Consider the following 20,522-nt stretch of genomic DNA (forward strand, 5'->3'; position numbering starts at 1 on the left):
CATAAACCACATACACGAAAAATAACAAACCCAACACATGTAACAAGTTGGTAAGTAATGGAGAAACTGAGACTGTCATGCATTGCTGGTGGAATTGTAAAAATGGTGCAACCATGTGGAAAACAGTTTGACAGTTACTGAAAAGTTTAAATACAGATTGACCACATGACCTAGAATTTCCACAGTTAGCAATAACTAAGAATACTGAATACATATACCCACAAACCCTCATGTCTAAATACTCACAGCAGCATGATTTACAACAGCAAAGAAGTAGAATCAAGTCAAAGTTTCACTAACTGATGAGCAATCTGTGGTACACTGCTACAATGCAGTACTAGTCAGCATGGAGAGAGGTGAAGTTCTCATCAATGCCATAAAATGATGAAACTTGGTTTTTTTGTTTCACTGGACTGCCTGCACCAAGCAAGGTATGCGCTTTGTTTCTGAACTACCCAACCAGCACGGAGATCTGATCTCGGCACCAGGAGAGCCATCATTGGGGTGAGTTTCTGACCCACGGCAGCAGCCCCGGACAGGGAACTCAGAAGTTCCTCATCCCCCTATACTTCCTGGGCTCCCTGCAGGGACTCTCCTTCCCGCATACTGCCTCTCTCTTCCTATCCCACCCAGTTTGCATCCAGAACCCTACTTCCTTCTGCCCCCTTCCCTCTTTGGGCACATAACACCACCCTGCTCAGCCTGTCTGGGCACTGGGGGCGAATCCTCAGGGCAAGCAGGCGGGCAGGAGTCCCTTTGTTACTCTGGCCTGCCTGCACCAAGCAAGGTAGGCGCTTTGTTTATGAACTACCCAACCAACATGGGGAGCTAATCTCGGCACCAGGAGAGCCATCATTGGGCACGGAGATCTGATATAGGCACCAGGAGAGACATCACTGGAGCACCAGGAGAGCCATCACTGGGGAGTGCCATCACTGGAAAGGTACATCAGTAGGCAAGGAGACCTGATCCTGTAAAATAAGATCCATAGGAGAGCATTTGGAGGAAGAGATGGGCAGGCGCCAATACAAGAATTCACCCAACAATCTGAAAAACAATATGAAACCACCAGAACCCAGCGACCTCACAACAGGAGGACATGAACACCTTAATCATGAAGAAGTAGAAAAAATTGACTTTATTAAAGTGATTGACGCCCTTAAGCAGCATGTAAAAAATGCCCTTATAGAAATGGATGAGAAGTATAACAGAAAGTTTGAAGAATTGAGTAAATCAGTGAATGGTACCTTAGGAAACCAAGGAAAAACAATCAAACAGATAATGGAAACAGTTCAAGACTTGAAAACTGAAATGGAGGCAAAGAAGAAAACACAAACAGAAGGCCAGCTGGACAGGGAAAATCTAGGTAAATGAATAGAGACTACAGAAACAAGCATGACCAACAGAATACAAGAGATAGAAGAAAGAATCTCAGATTCTGAAGATACCATAGAGAAAATAAACACGCTGATCAAAGAAAACAGCAAGGCCAACAAACTCTCATCACAAAACATTCAGGAAATATGGGACACAATAAAAAGACCAAACCTAAGAATAATAGGAGTAGAAGAAGGAGAAGAAGCGCAGCTCAACGGTCCAGAAAATATATTTAATAAAATTATAGAAGAAAACTTTCCCAACCTAAAGAAAGATATACCTACAAAGGTTCAAGAAGCATACAGAACACCGAATAGGCTGGATCAAAAAAAAAAAAAAACATCCCCTCGCCATATAATAATCAAAACACAAAGCATACAGAATAAAGAAAGAATATTAAGAGCTGCAAAGGAAAAAGGCCAAGTTACTTATAAAGGTAAACCTATCAGACTTACACCTGACTTTTCTATGGAAACCATGAAAGCCAGAAGGTCCTGGATAGATGTACTGCAGAAACTAAGAGACCGTGGATGCAAGCCCAGACTACTATATCCAGCCAAGCCTTCGTTCACTATAAATGGAGAAAACAAAATTTTCCAGGATAAAAACAAATTTAAACAATACGTAGCCACAAATCCAGCCTTACAGAAAGTAATAGAAGGAAAATCACTAACCAAGGATTCTAACAATGACCACAATAACTCAGACATCTAGAGATCCTTCACCAGTGCAACTCAAAGACGAGAAACACACAAAATCTACTACTAAAAAAGCGACCGGAGTTAACAACCACTGGTCATTAATATCACTTAATGTCAATGGACTCAACTCAACTATAAAAAGGCACGGACTAAGAGATTGGATACGAAAACAAGATCCAACATTCTGCTGTTTACAAGAAACACACCTCAACCACAAAGACAGGCACTTACTCAGAAAAAAGAGTTGGGATAAGGCTTATCAAGTAAATGGACTTAAGAAACAAGCAGGTGTGGCCATACTCATTTCTAACAAAGTTGACTTCAAACTTAAATCAATCAGAAGAGATGGAGAGGGACATTTTCTACTCGTAACAGGAACAATTCATCAGGATGAAGTCTCAATCCTGAATATCTATGCCCCTAATATAAAAGCACCCACGTACGTAAAAGAAACATTGCTAAAACTCAAGGCAGCCATCAAACCGCACACATTAACAGTAGGAGACTTTAACACTCCTCTCTCACCAATGGACAGGTCAATTAGACAGAAACCTAACAGAGAAATAAGAGAATTAATGGAGGTAATGTATCAAATGGACTTAACAGACATCTATAGAATATTCCACCCAAATAGGAAAGAATATACCTTCTTCTCTGCAGCTCATGGAACCTTCTCAAAAATCGACCACATACTCGGTAACAAAGCAAACATCCACAGTTGCAAAAAAATATTAATAACCACCTGTATCTTATCAGATCACCATGGATTAAAGCTAGAATTCAGCAACAATGCTACCCCCAGAAAGCCTACAAACTCATGGAAACTGAATAGTCAACTACTGAACCATACCTGGATTAAGGAAGAAATAAAGAAAGAAATTAAACTCTTCCTTGAAGACAATGAAAATAAAAAAACAACATACTCAAACCTATGGGACACTATGAAAGCAGTCCTGAGAGGAAAGTTCATAGCACTAACTGCCCACTTAAAGAAAACAGAGAAAGCACACATTGGAGACTTAACAGCCCACCTGAAAGCTCTAGAAAAAAAAGAAGCAGACTCACCTAGAAGGGGTAGAAGACTGGAAATAATCAAACTGAGGGCTGAAATCAACAAAATAGAAACACAGAAAACAATTGAAAGAATCAATGAATCAAAAAGCTGGTTCCTGGAGAAAATCAACAAGATTGATAAACCCCTATCCAAACTAATCAAACGGCAGAGAGAGAATTTGCAAATTAATAAGATCAGAAATGAAAAGGGGGACATAACCACAGACACAGAGGAAATTCAGAGAATCATTAGATCTTACTACAAAAGACTGTATGCGACAAAACTGGAAAATGTAAAAGAAATGGACACTTTTTTAGATGAATATCATATACCAAAGTTAAACCAGGACCAGGTGAACAACCTAAATAGACCTGTTAGTCGCGAAGAATTAGAAGCTGTTATCAAAAACCTCCCTTCCAAAAAAAGTCCAGGACCAGATGATTTCAATGCGGAATTCTACCAGAACTTCCAAGAAGACCTAATACCTATACTCCTTAATGTATTTCACAATATAGAAACAGAAAAGTCATTGCCAAATTCCTTTTATGAAGCTACAGTAACTCTGATACCAAAACCACACAAAGACTCAACCAAGAAAGAGAATTACAGGCCAATCTCACTCATGAACATCGACGCAAAAATCCTCAACAAAATACTGGCAAACCGAATCCAAGAACACATTAGAAAAATTATCCATTATGATCAAGTAGGCTTCATCCCAGAGATGCAGGGCTGGTTTAACATACGCAAATCTATCAATGTAATCCATCATATAAATAAACTGAAAGATAAACCATATGATCGTTACATTAGATGCTGAAAAAGCATTTGACAAAATTCAACATCCCTTTATGATAAAAGTCTTGGAGAGATTACGGATACAAGGGTCATACCTAAATATAATTAAAGCTATTTACAGCAAGCCGACAGCTAACATCAAATTAAACAGAGAGAAACTTAAAGCCATCCCACTAAAATCAGGAACACGCCAAGGATGTCCACTCTCTCCATACCTCTTCAATATAGTTCTTGAAGTTTTAGCAATAGCAATAAGACAACATAAGTGTGGAATACATACACATTAGAGTACTACTCTGCGGTAAAAAACAATGACTTCTCGAATTTTGCATGCAAATGGATGGAAATAGAAAATACTATCCTGAGTGAGGTAACCCAGACCCAAAAAGAAGATCATGGGATGTACTCATTCATAATTGGTTTCTAGCCATGGATAGGGGCCACTGATTCTATAATTTGTGATACTAAAGAAGCTAAACAAGAGGGTAAACCCAAGGAAAAACATATAGTTGTCCTCCTGGCTATGGGAAATAGACAAGATTGCCGGGCAAAAAATTGGAATCTTGGGGGTGGGGTGGGATGGGGGTGAGGGGAGATGGGGGAGAAAAGTGTGAAGGAGAGGATGAGGGGAACTGGGGGAAACAGGATGATTGGGGATAAAGGAAGGTTGGATAGGGGAGCAGGGAAACTCATATCTTAGTTAAGGGAGCCACCTAAGGGTTGGCAAGAGACTTGAACTTGGAGTGGCTACCAGGTGCCCAGGGCAATGTCCCCAGTTAGTTCCTTGGGCACCTGAGGATAGGGAACCTGAAATGAACCTATCCTATAGCCATATTGATGAATATCTTGCATATCACCATAGAACCTTCATCTAGCGATGGATGGAAATAGAGACAGAGACCCACACTGGAGCACCGGACTGAGCTCCCAAGGTCCTAATGAGGAGCAGAAGGAGGGAAAACATGAACAAGGAAGTCAGGACCACGAGGGGTGCACCCAACCACTGAGACAGTGGGGCCGATCTATTGGGAGCTCACCAAGGCCAGCTGGACTGTGACTGAAAAAGCATGGGATAAAACCGGACTCTCTGAACATGGCGGACAATGAGAGCTGAAGAAAGGCCAAGGACAATGGCAAGGGGTTTTGATCCTACTTCATGTTCTGGCTTTGTGGGAGCCTAGACAGTTTGGATGTTCACCTTCCTAGACCTGGATGGCCGGGGGGGGGGGGGGGACCTTGGACTTTCTACAGGGCAGGGAACCCTGACTGCTCTTGGGACTGGAGAGGGAGGAGAAGAGGAGTCGGGGGAGAGGGAGAGGGGCAGGAGGAGGGGGAGGGAAATGGGAGGCGGGGAGAAAGCAGAAAAATTTTTTTTTCAATAAAAAAAAACCTAAAAAAAAAAACTTAAAAAAACACAGTAGAAAGTGAGAAGAGAACATATGTTTAAGGCTAACTTTCAATATATGTAGATTTTGTTGGGTTTTATTTGAAAAAAAATGATGAAACTTAACAACAATAGGTTAAAGAAAGTCAGCTGGAAAGCAGAAGCCTATTTCAGAACAGAGGCCTCAAGAAAACGGAATGCCCATTAGTGGTTGCTAAAAAAAGGCAGGGTATGGTAGAGTAATGGGGATTTCCCCTGGGTATGATGGAAATATTATGGACAATGGTAACAGGTCAATGACTTGGTAACGATGAAAGATTACATGAACTAGCAATCTAAAAGGGTCAATTTCCTTGTATTTGAACAATACTCTAATAATGAACCACAGAGAATTGATAATCCTTAAAGTCAGTTTTCTATACCCTCATTTGTTCCAAACCTTAAATTATTTACATCAAATTACTTTCGTATCATTGCAATTTCTAGAAAATTTTTTGTTTGTTTGTTTTTTATTGAGATAGAGTTTCTTGTGTTGTTTTGGAGCCTGTCCTAGAACTAGCTCTTATACCAGGGTGGCCTCAAACTCACAGAGCTCCGCCTGCCTCTGCCTCCCGAATGCTGGGATTAAAGGTGTGCTGTGCCACCACCGAGCCTGTAATTTCTAGAAGATTTTATTGATAATATATATAAATATATAAAAATTAGTCATCTAACTGTCTTCTTTTTTTGCATCTGTTCAGGACAAAATCCACTCACTTTTAACTATTTTTCTTTCCTAAGGGTAGTGCTATTTACCGTAAGTTCCATGAGCAAAGTCCTAAAGAAAGTACATACTTACAACTAAGAATGTTCAGTTGTAGACTCTGTTGAGGGTGCACTAATCCTTGTTACTATCTACGAGTTTCCTGTCAGTTCACAACAGTGAGCTGGGACTGACATGAAAGGAATAATATTACTAGTAGTTTCAGATGACATTGACAGCTTCTTCCAGCTGTCAAACAATCTAATCTAGCTTCCCTCTAGTTAAGTAAGGATGGCATGGATCCTGTTAGCAATGAAATAATTGAGCTTTAAAGCACAGCCTTTGCCTTGGTGAGGAAAGAGGGTGCACAGCCAATATTTACTTCTCAGGTAAAGGTGGCAGATAATCACTACTTTCTCTCAAATTCCAGAATAATATGTCTCTGATTAATTCAGCAAGATATTTCAAACACAAAGTTATGCACTGAGAGATCCAGAAGTGAAACCAGTAAGACTCGGCTCTACCAGGGTCTTGGCTGTGGGGTGAGGCACTGTTAAGCACCATTAAGTGCTGTTGAGAATGTTACTTTGTGTTGAGCTTTCTTTTGTTTTTGTTTCTGCTGCTTTTTCTGTGCTCTAAATAAGCACCCCCCCCCAATGCCATTGAGGCCTTTGAATGACAGTAGAAATAGCAGATAAACCCTTCACTTAATGCCTGGCTACTTGGAGTGAAAAACTGTCCACCCATCAGCCCTTTCTCTGGCACCTGGCAGTCTGCTCTCTGGGCTAGCCAGCTATTTTGAATGCTCAGGATGACTCTGAAGACACTCCAGCCGCAAGAACATTACTAATGAAGCTGTGACACCTGCTCCTTGAGGTCCTGCTCCAACTGCAGTGACCGTAGGAGGCAGTATTCCAGCAAACAGGCCTCAGTGGCTGTAGGCGACCCTGCACCAGTCTCATCTGCGATGGAAAGGGAGGTGCTGCACGAGTGACTCCACAAGAAGCCAACATGGTGGAACTGGAAGCTATACTATAACCGAGGGAAACAGAATCCTTCATTTACATGTTACAACTCACGCCACACTCAGTTTCCTCCCTATATATCCTGTTTGTTCGACTCACTTTAGTCAATCTGAAGTACCTGCCCCACCTGTTGTAACATTAAGTCCAATAATGACTATTCTGAAGACCCCGACGATTTTTATTTAGGACAGGCTGAGCTGATAATGTGAAGAAAGGCAGAGGAGCTGGCAGCAGCAGTGTGACTGCATGTGGCTGTGAAGACTGGGAAACAGACTACGACGGTGTTGTAAGGTTCAAAGAACACGTAGACTCTTAAAGCCAACAGAAAGTCTTTATTCGCCCGCCAGTAGGCTACACAGGGAACTTACCATGTGTAGCCACAAGCCTTCCTGTTCTTGGCTTTCTATGTACAAAAACCATATCCTGGTTGACTCACTTCAATTAGCAAGAAGAATTAGCAATAAGCAGAGCTACAGAAGCCAAAAAGTAACGTTAGTATATTTAGGGACTTTCCCAGAACTATGGCCTTTGTTCTTATTTTGGCAGGTTCTGTAGTCTACATTTTGGGCTGTTAGGTCAGAATGGTGCCTTGATGCCTTTGCTGTGCTAAGGTCTGGGGGCCTGTTACAAGAGGAGCCAAGGTTTCAGATGGAAGAAAGTGGATGTGGGACACTGCAGGTTCAAGACACTAGGAGGGAGCTACCATCCCTTGGAGGCCAGGTGTCCTGATGCCCAAGGCATGAGAACTGTGACGCTAGCCACCATTGGAAAGGGTTCTAATACCCAATGGTTGAGTGCTATGATGCCAGCAGGCACTAACTGCTACTAGTTATTGCTTATACCTAAGGACTTTACTAGCCACCAAGTGCTGGGCTATTGGCTTAGGAACCCAGAAGCCTGTAATCTAGATACTTAGAATTATGAGTCATATTCTAAGATAAAAGCCAGAAGTTCTGAGTTCTCAGGTCTTGGAACTATAAGCCCGCGTCTGTTAGCTCAGCCTATAAACCTTCAACACTCAAGGGCCCGTGACTAAGAATGGTAGATGAAGATGAACTATCCCTCAACTGCTCAACAACATTTGAGCAGAACCAAAGAACCCTAACCAGGACAAGGGTAACAGAAAGATTGTGTAGTTCAGCGTTTTTAGAAGTATATTCAATGAAACAGCAATTTCCTCAGATGATCCCAGAAAAGGGGGTCAGAGAAATATATCAACCCTTTGTTTTCCAAAATTACTTGCTATCAAATTGTTTTCTTCCATGATCCCTACTTAAACCCTAGGGAACGCAGGCATGACCCATGGAACACTCTGAAAATCCAAGAAACACCTTACCTACAACAGCACCTTTTGGAAAATTCTAACGTGGTCAGAAAAATGCACATTACAGAAGAAGACAATGATTACTCCTCTCACTTTCCCAGGATTAACTAACTGCCTTGCTCAAAGTCACCCAGAGCATCTCTAGGAGAGGCAGGACTGACTTCTAGGGCTCTTCTACACTGCCACCCTGCTTTCACCAAGGAACCTTTTTCTAAATAGCAATTTAATCAAATTGGACTTCCCAATAAACAGTAAGATCATTAGTCATTTAAAGTTAGTTATGTTTGAAAGCTTCACCACCTATATGACTCTCCTTTCAAATTGCTATTTCAAGACTGGTTTTACCTGGAGTAAGAAGAAAATTTCTTTAGGAACTCTCCACCTTGAAGATATTTCAATATTTCTTACCCACAACACCCTTTCTGTGCTCAGTATTTTTAGCTCATTGTTTTCTATTTTGGCAGTCGAGAAGCTGCAGTTTGTAATTTTACCTCCAGCTTCATATTTCTTCTTAAAAGTGAATACAATGTACTGTTTATAATAAAAAATCACCAGTTGGCAGAATGACATCAAATGGAAAAAAGAAAGAGAGAGAGAGAGAGAGAGAGAGAGAGAGAGAGAGAGAGAGAGAGAGAGAAAGCAATAGGAAAATTTAGAGCAAGCAATTTTAAGTGCCAAGTTTCACATTTGTAATGGTCCAGTGGAGGTCACTGGACTTCCTTTTTTTATTGAGGGAATAGTAAAGAAATAGATACCACAAGCTCTTTTGTAAAAAAAACTATAGAAGCCATCCTTACTTCAATGAAGCTCACAGCTCTACCAAAAAGTGATGTGATTCGGATGTCTACAACAATACTAGCTATTGGGAAAGCATAAAGATCAGGCTAACATGGTATTTTTCCCTCCGTGTACCTAGGCTTTTATTTTCTACTTGTATTGAACTTTTAAGCTTCAGTTTCCTATTCTAGTTTAGTAACAAAGGAAATAAAACAATATGAATGAAACGAGGGGAAAAAAAGCAACCAGTCTTGAAAATAACCATGGGGTTTCTCAGGCTTCAGATACAACCAACTTTAAGTAGTTCCCTCAGACACAGTATTTTCTTAGTCCCAAAATATTTGCAGGATTGGTGTTGTTTAACCTCAAGTGCCCTGCTAAAACGAGCTACAAGTCTAGGCCATGTAAGTGGGGATTCTCCAGAGAAGGGAGCCAAATGTCTAAAAGAATGGTGGGCCCAATCAGAAGGGCCGGATCACCCCTGCAAGTTCACACCAGCCTTACTTCTTAAAAACTGCTAACCAACCATTTTTCTTTTCAAAATAAACACTATTTCTCTCAACTTCAGTTTGCAAAATATTACCCCAATTCCACTGGACTAAAAAACTGGAATTTTACTGACATAATTGGATTATGAGGTTTAAAGATTGATGGAACTTTTCTGTTCCAAATATAATTGTTAAATACCAAACCTAAACGGGTATGTAAAAGCTCTTACGTAGCTACAGCCAGAGGAACACTGCAGGTTCCAAGGCAGGGTGACCTGGGAAGAGGGGAGCAAGAAGCTAGAGATGTCTTCCAAGTCTCACCAGAGTATCTCATAAGCACATGGTCTTTCTATAACCAAACCTTGCCACTAAAATGGAGACAACTTCAGTAACTCTAGTTAGTAAATATTGCCTTGATTCTTAGCCCTCAGTTCACCCAACTGGTGACCTTAGCTTGATCAGTGTTCATACCCACATTAGATCACCTGCTACTCTCTGCTGTACTTTACCTCAATATGAACCTGATTCTCTAAAGATAAAGTGCTACGCCTCAGTTGTCTTTGTATTTTCAGTGGCTAGTTCAGGGTTTGGCATATGCACATATATATGCATATATATAGTATGTATGTATATATATGTTACATACATATAAAATATACTTATAAAATAAAATTTGAAGACAAAATGTTTGAACAGAAAAGGAGGAAAAGTTTAAAAAGACACAGAAGAGTGGCTTTGGAATTTTGGAGAATATCTACTTATTTATTCAATATATGACACTTTCCAGGATGCATTAGGACTCAATCTAAGTTCTTTGGTCAAATTCAGAACAATGAACACTGCTTTTAAAATGCCTATGAAGATATGGGAATCTCAAAGAAGAATGTATCACACTATTACAAATACTGATCCCAACTACTTCTCTCCATTAAATTTATCAAATTATTTAAATACTTTAACTATTTGACTATTGCTTGATATATTTCATTCATGTCCTTGATATATTTCATTCATGAGCCTGAGGGAGAAGATTCATAGGGGCAGAAACCCACACATATTTCTGTTACCATATTTCCAGTATCCAGGGATGGCATATAACAAATATTTGTTAGCTGATAAACTAAATAAACCTATCATATCAGTCAAAGAAAAGAAACTAATCAGACTCAAAATACATTAGCAGAGTCACTGATTTTACTTTATATACATTTTTATTTTTAAAAAATTAGAAATTCACTAAAATTATAAAAATACATGAATTATCCCCAGTGCCCTCACTACATGTATGGGTCAGTGTAAGTGTCATGTGCAGATAAAAGTCAACATTCTAGAAAAATTCACAACATGGGCTCTCTCACTGGTTCCTGAGTCAACTGTGACTTACAGGTATTTGCCATGCCTACTTACATGGACATTTAGTTTTAGCTAAATTAATCTTTATAACACAGTTAAGTAATTTAAATGCTACTGGAAAGATGCAGAAGCTTAAGATAACAGTAACAGTGTTCCAGAAACAGTAACACCAAGGACAGCAGAACACAGCTCATCACAGCCTGGCTGTGACTACGTAACAATAGCTGCCGAAAGCTCTATGTACTTAGAAAAACTAAACACAATAATTGTCTCTTCAAGGGGAAGACAGAAATTTAATATTAAAGAAAATAGGTTATTGAATTTGAAAACAAAATACTATGTTTATATTTAACACAACATTAAAGTTTTGATTTGTTTTCTGTTGTTGTTTTTGTTTAGTTTAGTTTTGTTTTGTTTTTGTTTCTCAGTGTCAGGATCAAACCCAGAGCCTTCCACATCTAGATCTTTTTCCCGGATGTACTAAAATGCTTCTACTATCATATTATTTAGAACCTAAAATTGTGTCTATGTACAAACTACTAAATTGCTCAATGTACACACACAAACTACACACCAGAACTTCACAACTAGCTTTTACGATATCACTGAAAGAGTTTGCTGAGGATTACGAGCCTTTTAAAAAATGTATAATAGTGAATAGGATGGTATATGCCTGTAACCCTAGTGTTTGGAAGGCTGAGGCAGGGAGACTTCAGTTTAAGGACAGTTTAAGCTTCAGAGTGAGACTATGCCTTAAAAGACAAAGAGAACAAACCTAAGAGCTAAAAATGCAGCACTTTTTAACCAGTCCACAAGAACTGACTGAAACAGGAAAGACAGAGACTTATGAAACTTGATGCAATTGTTGAATAGACCCTTATAAAATAAGTATTATAGTTTAGTAAATACAACTCACATCTTTAAAAATACTTTTATTTTTTAAAATAGGAATAAGAAGATAGCTGAGTGTTGAGTACCTATCTGTATGCATCTATCTATCTATCTATCTATCTATCTATCTATCTATCTATCTATCTATCTACTTATGGTGATCATTAAAATAAAGTGCCAATACAGACAGAACTAGATCAGCCATGGTGACATTGCTTTTAGTTTCAACAACTGGGAGAGAGAGGTCGGTGAATTTCTGTGAGTTTCTTGTAGAACATAACATGTTCCAGGCCAACCACAGCTACATATTGAGACACTGTCTAAACAAACAAAACATACAGTACTTAGAATCAGATATTTAAATTTCCATACTATAAGTTATTAAAGCAAAGTTTAAAAAAAAAACAATAACATCCAGTTGAACTGCTTTCACTCAAGGTAAAATTATCAATATGAAGAAACAGAGGTTTTTAGTACCTTTCATAAAAATATTAAAATACTAAAATTCATTTCATTTTTATTTTTCTGTTTTTGTTCAGGTCTACATAAGTAACGGATTAGTAATACATCAATTTTGTATAATTTTAAAAAGACATGCATTAAAGCCGGGCGATGGTGGCGCACGCCTTTAATCCCAGCACTCGGGGGGCAGAGGCAGGCGGATCTCTATGAGTTCGAGACCAGCCTGGTCTACAGAGCTGGTTCCAGGACAGGCTCCAAAGCCACAGAGAAACCCTGTCTCGAAAAACCAAAAAAAAAAAAAAAAAAAAAAAAAAAAAAAAAAAAAAAAAAAAGACATGCATTAGTGGCAATCTATGTTTACCAATGCTTAGAAATGACTATTTTGATATATCAAGAAGCCACTGAAAAATTTTAAATGTAAAAGAATAAATGAGTCTGATGTGAAGTTTAGAAACATAATCTTGGGACAGATAGAGTGACAACACTGGAAAGTTAAACATCTGTTACCACAACAACAGCACAGTGTATCCACAAAGGTCTTCTACTTCTGGGCCCCTTCTCACTGCACACAGAAGCTTTCTGCAGAGCAAGGAATATTCTGTAGCTCAGTACAGAAGACAATGAGGGCCAAACCAACAGCAAGATGGAGCCATAAAAGGATAACGTGACGCAGCTCTAAGACCCTGTGGCCACTAACATGTTTAATATTTTTCTGCAAACTACAATCAGGCCAGAAAGAAATGAATCTATCTGTCTTCTGACATTTGTATTCATGATTTCTTGAAGTTATTTTAAAGATTTTTAGCAATGGACTAGTATGCTAAGTGAAGTATAATACAGTTTCCTGCCTTCTTACTGCTCCCCTGAGCCAGTTTCCCACATTAGTCATGTATGTGGTCAGTTTGGTTTACTTTCTTCCACATCAATTTCTGTATATACACACTTTTAATGTGCATATATGTATATACACATAGATGTAATGTTTTGTGTGTGTGCGTGTACTTATATAGCTCTGGGTCACTGATTTCACAAAAATAGGATCATAATCATATTGACCTGTGGTTTGCTTCTTTCTTTTTTTTATGCTTCTTTCATTTAACAATATTTGATAGTCTTCCCTCCGGATAGACCATATGGATCCATTCCTCTTTTTTTTGCAGAGCTGGAGGTCATGTTATCATATGGACATATAGATCATAGATTGTTAAGCTATTCCATTACTGATGGACTTAGCAATGTCTATTTCCCTTTATGATAAAACAATGAAAATCTTTGCTCATAAATCTTTGTACATTTATCTCTGTAGGATACATTTCTGTAAGTAGAGTTTGAAAGAAAAGGGTACATTTAAAATAGAATCAGCACTAAATTATACTTCAAATAATACCAAACTATTATTAGGATTTAATCGTTTCTTATTACTTTTCCCTTTGGTTTTAGCATTTTGCTCATGTTTTTTATTCTTTGACAATTTCCTACATAAATATATTTTCATAATACACAAGACTCAAGGATCTTACTGAATATAGATCTTATTGTGAAGCCCATACAGAACTCACTGTGGCACAGCTTGGATCTCCTGTCTCACTCTCCCAAATGCTGAGATTAAAACTCTGTATCACCACATTTGGCTTCATTAAAGTTCTTATATAGTCTAATTCAATACAAGATCTCAGTAAACCTCTCAATTGTACATGAAGCAACAAAGGAACCTGAATGAAAGTTCAGGTTCAAATGCCCCAGAGGAGATAATGTCCTATGCACCAGCAATAACTCAGGTGTGTAGATTATTACTAACATCCAGGACTACATTTGGACCAAATGAGTCTGAATACAACATGTACTTCCATCAGTCATACTAACAAGTAGGAAAGGACTCTTTTTTCTCACATACTCTCAGCAAGAAAAGCAAAAAAAAAAAAAAAAAAAAAAAAGACAGTAAGTTCCAAAAAGATACAATTCATTCATTCCTCAAAGTCGGTGGAGCACCAGACACTTGGAGCTGAAGGCACCATAAGTTCAGCTACAGACCAAGCAAGTGTGGTGGAAAGACTCTGACACGGGATAACCTTAGCAAAACCTTCCATAGCCTTCGTGGTGGGTTGTATGAAAACTTTCTTGGTTCTAAGTATCTCCATGTGGCATCCAGAATGAATGCCAGTACTGAAACCAAATTCTGAAGAGAAATATCAGAAAAGAACTAACATCCCACAATGAAGAAACATCTTCAAAGAAGATGTTGTTATAAAAATACCACAAAAGTACTTTCCAATAAATTCCAGACCTAAAAGTAAAGCTTTAAAATGAGACTCCAAGCACAAGGTCTTGAATCCTCTGCTCTGTGCCTAGAGAGGCCCATTTAGAGGAAGCACTTCTAAGCAGATAACATTGCCTTTTTTGAAAGGAGAATTTGGGGTCCAGCAAGAAGAGACTAGGAAAAGGCACCTGCATCTTTAAAAATCAGAACTGTCTAAAACCATTGAAGAAGCAAAACTTTTGCAAAAGGCCAGAGGGTCAATATTTTTAGGTCACACTAATGTTGGAATTAAAGTTATCATGAAGAATGGGTGAGCAATATATAATCAAAGAAGCAAGCATAGTTGTGCTCTACTACAACCTGGATGAATAAGGAATTATGAATCTCATATCATTTTAGGAAAATAACTATTCCTAACTATTAACTATTACTGTAATTTTTCAAACCCTTAAAAAGTCTAAAATCCATCTTCAGCTAATGAGTTCAAGCAGCAGGCTGGATTTAGCTGGTAATCCATGACTTGCTGACCTCTGGCACAGAAGCACTAGATTTGCAACTGAATCCAAACATCAGACAAAGAAGGAAACATGTTAGGCCGACCCCAGACGCACTGGGGGAGAAGACAGGGCAGGAACGCATGTTCCCGTGTCCCAATGTTTACCTTAGGTCTCTTCTCTTGGATAATTCATCAGGTGGAATTGTCCAGGGTAGGCTCTGAGGGAGACATTCAAGAACTTCTGAAGAAAAATCAGAGAAGTCCACACCATATTCTGTCAGGATCCCTTCTGTTTCAGGCTCGATTTCACCAGCCTGCCCAAGACTCTTAGCCAGTTGCCTGTGGATTGAGCAGAGAATGGATAATTGTAATAGTGAACAGATGAAATCTATGGCAGTTCTCTTCTCTAAAATGAGTTAGTATAAAAGTCCTTATGAAGTCCATGACCATAGTATAATTATACCTTTCAGAACAAATTCTGATCAGGGGAAAAGGGACAGAAGACAGAGTTTCTTGGAATTTGGCCATTTTCCTCATGGCAAAGTCAAAACTGATGCCCATACACTTTTGCTTTGACAGTCTTATTATATAGCCCAGGCTGCCCTTCAACTCAGAACTCTCCTGCTTCAGCCTCCCCAGTGCTGGGATTGCAGGTGCATGCCATCACATCCAGTTTTAACATTGATACTGTGAAATCTCTGCAAGATGCTTTTGGCAAGTTCCCTTAGAAAAGTTTGACCAACTTAGCTTGCTGCTAAATTATGAATAGGTTGAAAGATGAAAAAGCTCAACCCAGCCCCTAGAAATATTAAGGAAGAAGACAGGGCTCAGATTGTGAGCTTCAGATGTTTATAAACATCTTAGGTCATGCTCACTAAGTTAGAGCTAGATTCATATAGGTTTCGCAGTTCTATTAGAATTCATCTTTAGGGGCTGGAGAGATGGCTCAGGGGTTAAGAGCATTGCCTGCCCTTCCAAAGGTCCTGAGTTCAATTCCCGGCAACCACATGGTGGCTCATAGCCATCTGTATTGAGGTCTGGTGCCCTCTTCTGGCCTGCAGATATACACACAGACAGAATATTGTATACATAATAAATAAATATTTTAAAAAAAAAGAATTCATCTTTAAAATGTGAAAGTATTTTATCCAAATATAAAAGTTATGTTTATTATGGAAAAAAATAAACTGAAAAAAAAACTTGTCTACAATCCAGCCACAACAGCAAGCTACTGTTCACATTTAAAGATTGAGCCTTAAAAAACAAGATGATCTTGTGAGTGGGAGTATACAGACAAAAAGATCTCTGTGAGTTCCAGCCCAGTCGAGACTACATAGTAAGATCCTTTCTCAAAACAAAAAACAAAATAAAAGAACAACAATAAAAACCACAAGATGACATTTATTAGAACAATCCTGGCATTACGATCTGAATTCTAGCTTTTAGAAGGTATGTCTCATATATTAAAATGGATAAATTCAGAGCTAAGAATCAGAAATGAGAAAAAAAAGCATGTAATGTTTGTCTTTCTGGGTCTGGGTTACTTCACTCAGTATCATATGTTCTAGTTCTATCCATTCACCAGCAAATTTCAAGATTTCATTCTTCTTTAAAACTTAGTAGAATCCATGGTATAAATACTCCACACTTTCACTACCCATTCATCAACTGAAGGATGTTTACAGTTTAAGCCTTGTTTCCATTTCCTAGCTACTAGGGACAGAGTGGCAGTGGACATGGCAGAGCAAGTATGTATAGAGTAAGTAGGGACTTGAATTATTTGGGCATATGTCAAGGAGTGGAATTAGTTTGGTCATATGGTATATCTACTTTTAGCTTTTTGGGAATTTTCCACTCTGATTTCCATGGCGCTTCATCAGTTTGTAGTCCTACCAATAGTGAATGAGGGTATTACTACAACTAGTTGAAACAACTGTTCAGAGAACAATTGACCAGGGTGTGATCAGTCCCAATTGATGAATCTACAACACAACTCTTGCACATAAGGCTCATGAAACATCGTGGGAAAGGGGACTGGAGATTTTTTAAGAGCCAGAAGACCAGGAAGTCTGCTGTAAGATTATTCCTTCTATCTCTCACAAGAAAGTTGTATCCATGGAATTTCAACATGGTTGACTAAAGAAGACCTAAATAATTCCAACAATTGATATCCCAATATAAATGAGTGAACTCTTCTATGGCCCCAAGCCTAGATGACGAGCTCCAAAAAATTAACAACTGCTGATAGAAGAAAATTTATTCTTCCCTAGGGATGAGCCCCCTGATTGGTTATCCAAAACCAATTGGTCAGTCCTAGAAACATACACATGCAGGCAACACTGAATGAACTCAGTGTGTTATATTTAAATATTTATTTCTTTAATGTATATGCAACAACAATGGCTCAAAAAGGGGAGGCCTCATGAATGTGGGAGGGAGTGGGGGGCACAGAAGGGGGAGAAGGAAGAACTAATATAATTATATTTTGATTAAATAAAAAATAAAATGGATAGGTCTCTAGTCTTATAAGAATTCTCATCCACATACAGATTACAAGTGTGAACTCAGTGTCATATCCAGACACAAATTGGAAACATGATACCAGCCTTAAGTAGCTGTCTTTGTGAAGGGTACTGGGGAAACTAAAAGTAGCCACCTTCTCTGTAATATATGCCTATTTGTCCACTAGGATAATCAGGGAATCTACCTTTAGCTCCTTCTGAAGGAGTCCCAATCTGGCATTAGGACTTTACCAGAGTCATTCAATTTCTATGAATATGATTTTGCTTCCTATATTGAAGGTGGATGCCAAGCTGCCAGAGTTCTTAGGTGCACAGTAGTAAATGTGAATAAAGGGTCTGGTTGTCATATTGGCAGACTTTTAGCAAATTCTGACTTCTGACCTGATTACAAGAATATAAGCTGTTGCAGCAGGGCTAGCCCCACTTCTCACTCACAAGTCATCGAAGAGTAGCTCCATGGTCTACACACACCCTCTAGAGACACTGTGTAACATCCATGTTGATGGAGCTGCAGGCTGCGTTCCTGCCACCCGGCTCCCGGCTGCCTGGCTAGTTTATGCCCCAAAATAACAACACACAAACTGTATTCTTTTAAACACTGCTTGGCCCATTAGCTCTAGCTTCTTACTGGCTAATTCTTACATCTTGATTACCTATTTCTATTAATGTGTGTCGCTTACCGGGAAGATTCTAGCCTATGTCCATCTTGGGTCGGAGCTTCATCGCGTCTGCCCTGGAGAAGAGCAGCATCGTGTCTGAGCTCACTTCCTCTTCCTCCCAGCATTCTGTTCTGTTTACTCCACCCACCTAAAGGTTGGCCAATCAAATGGGCCAAGGCAGTTTCTTTATTAGCCAATGACCTTCCTCCATCACATCCACAGTCAAGACTCTACCCCTTGGAAACTGTAAGCCTAATTAAATGCTTGCTTTTCAAAAAAATAACTTGCCTTGTTCGTGGTGCTTTATAGGAACTCTAAGACAAACGACAATTAGAATCCAGGTAAATAATAGGAAAGAGAAAAATAAAGAATCAAGAACTAATGGAGAGAAAAGAAACAAATTCTGAAGAAAGAGTAAAACAGATGAGACCATAGTTAGAGTGAACAAGAAATGCTGTGAGACAAAGACACAATTTCTAAGTACCAGAGTAAGAGGGGGGAAGTCATTAACATCCTACAAGCATGAAAAAGGCAAGGGAGTGACTAATGGTTTTTATCCAATAAATTCAACATCTTGGACAAAATAGGCAAATTCCTTGAAATATACAAACTGCCCAGGATTCTTCAAGAAAGTCAATATCTGAACATCCCTGCATCTACTAAAGAAATTGAACTAGAATTTTAAAATCTTCTCACAAAGAAAACTGAAGTTCAGATCCTTTTCCAGATAGATTCTACAAAATACTTTAAACATAAATCAGATGTCATATTTATTTTAAAAGTATAACCAATTAACTTAAAATTTATCCAGCTGAAGAAAATTGATCAATATAATTCACCATAGTAACAATCATAAAATTCATACAATCATGTCACTCTAATAGGAAAGAAAAAATAAAGAAACAAGAATCAATGGACAGAATAAACAGAATTTGACAGAATTTTCACATTCATTCACAATAAAGGCACATGATCAATGGTTAGAAGCTTCTTTGATTTGATTGAAACCTTCCAAGAAAATCCTGGAGCTGGGCCTGAGGAGATGGCTCAGTCAGTAGACTGCTTGCTGCATAGGAATAAGGACCTCAGTTTAGAACCTGATATCTATGGGGTTTTTTTGTTTTGTTTTTTTTTTTTTTGGTTTTTTTTTTTTTTTTTTTTTTTTTTTTAAAAGCCAGTTGTGGGTATGTGTCCCTGTAATTCCAGTACTGGGAAGGTAAAGACAGAAGAATCCCTGAAACCTGCTGACCAGCTAGTCCTGTCAAATTGTTGAGGTCCATGTTCAGTGAGACCCCACCTCAAAAACAAGGTGACACCTAATGTCAGGCTTCTATGTGAGCACATTTATGTGAACATGTATGAAATGTATATATACATACCCTCCCCATCGTAGAGTAATGCCAAATTCAGTGGTGAAAATCTAAATGCTTTCCCATAGGTCAGGAATAAGACAACAGTGCTCATTCTCAACCCTATGCAACACTGTTTGGGGGAGCCTAGTGAATGCCATAAAGCAAAAGGTAAACTATGCATAAAATTAAAATGGGAGGACTTCACACTGCATATAGTGGGATAAAGTGAGTATAATTCCCATGAAGAAATAACCAGTTCCTACTATGTTTCCTGTAAGACCTCTGTGTATTAAATAGGATTCCGTATAATATATTTAAACTCTTAACCTGAGATTCCTAATGTAAAGATAGTGTCCCAAAGACAAGAAAAGCTCATGGCAGTAAAAACGCTTTTAGGCTTGTAGAGTAGAAGTAGCAGCAGGGTCTGTGTTAATGGTATGTTGCAGGAAAAGAGGTAGGATCCACTAGCATTGTGAACCAATAACTCTTATAAAAGATGAAGCTGAGACTTGTTGGCTCTGCAGAATTACCTTTGTGCAGTTCTCAGGTGGTGGAGCTGTCACTGTTTCTGTAATCCCTTCAGTACCCTTCCAATAAATCCGTTTCCAAACACTTCCATTCTCTTGCTTGCAACTAAGAACCCAGACAGTTAAAGATGTAGGTCCCAATAATCTTCAAAATGCTAAGGAATCTTTAAAAATAACATTTACCTGTGCTCACCAGAATGAAGTTCCCATGAAAGACTTGAGGGAGCTTATTATCACTACCTTCGAAGCTTAAAGGACATAGAAATTCAACACTGGAGTAGAGTAAAGTGACAGAAATTGTTACTCAGGCTAAAAAGAACTTTATTCTATTGA

General features: G+C 38.7%; 1 protein-coding gene across 3 annotated transcripts in view; it reads right to left on the minus strand.

The window, feature by feature from the left end:
- Nucleotides 1-20,522, minus strand: part of Dis3l2 (DIS3 like 3'-5' exoribonuclease 2) — a 381,117-nt gene that overhangs the window by 174,489 nt on the left and 186,106 nt on the right. For all 3 annotated transcript variants that reach the window (XM_057762692.1, XM_057762690.1, XM_057762691.1), the window contains one exon: nucleotides 15,295-15,468. In XM_057762692.1, coding sequence (XP_057618675.1) covers nucleotides 15,295-15,468 — 174 coding nt within the window. The remainder of the gene's footprint in view (nucleotides 1-15,294; nucleotides 15,469-20,522) is intronic.

This window comes from Chionomys nivalis, chromosome 2, assembly GCF_950005125.1.
Source record: "Chionomys nivalis chromosome 2, mChiNiv1.1, whole genome shotgun sequence".
NCBI lineage: Eukaryota > Metazoa > Chordata > Mammalia > Rodentia > Cricetidae > Chionomys > Chionomys nivalis.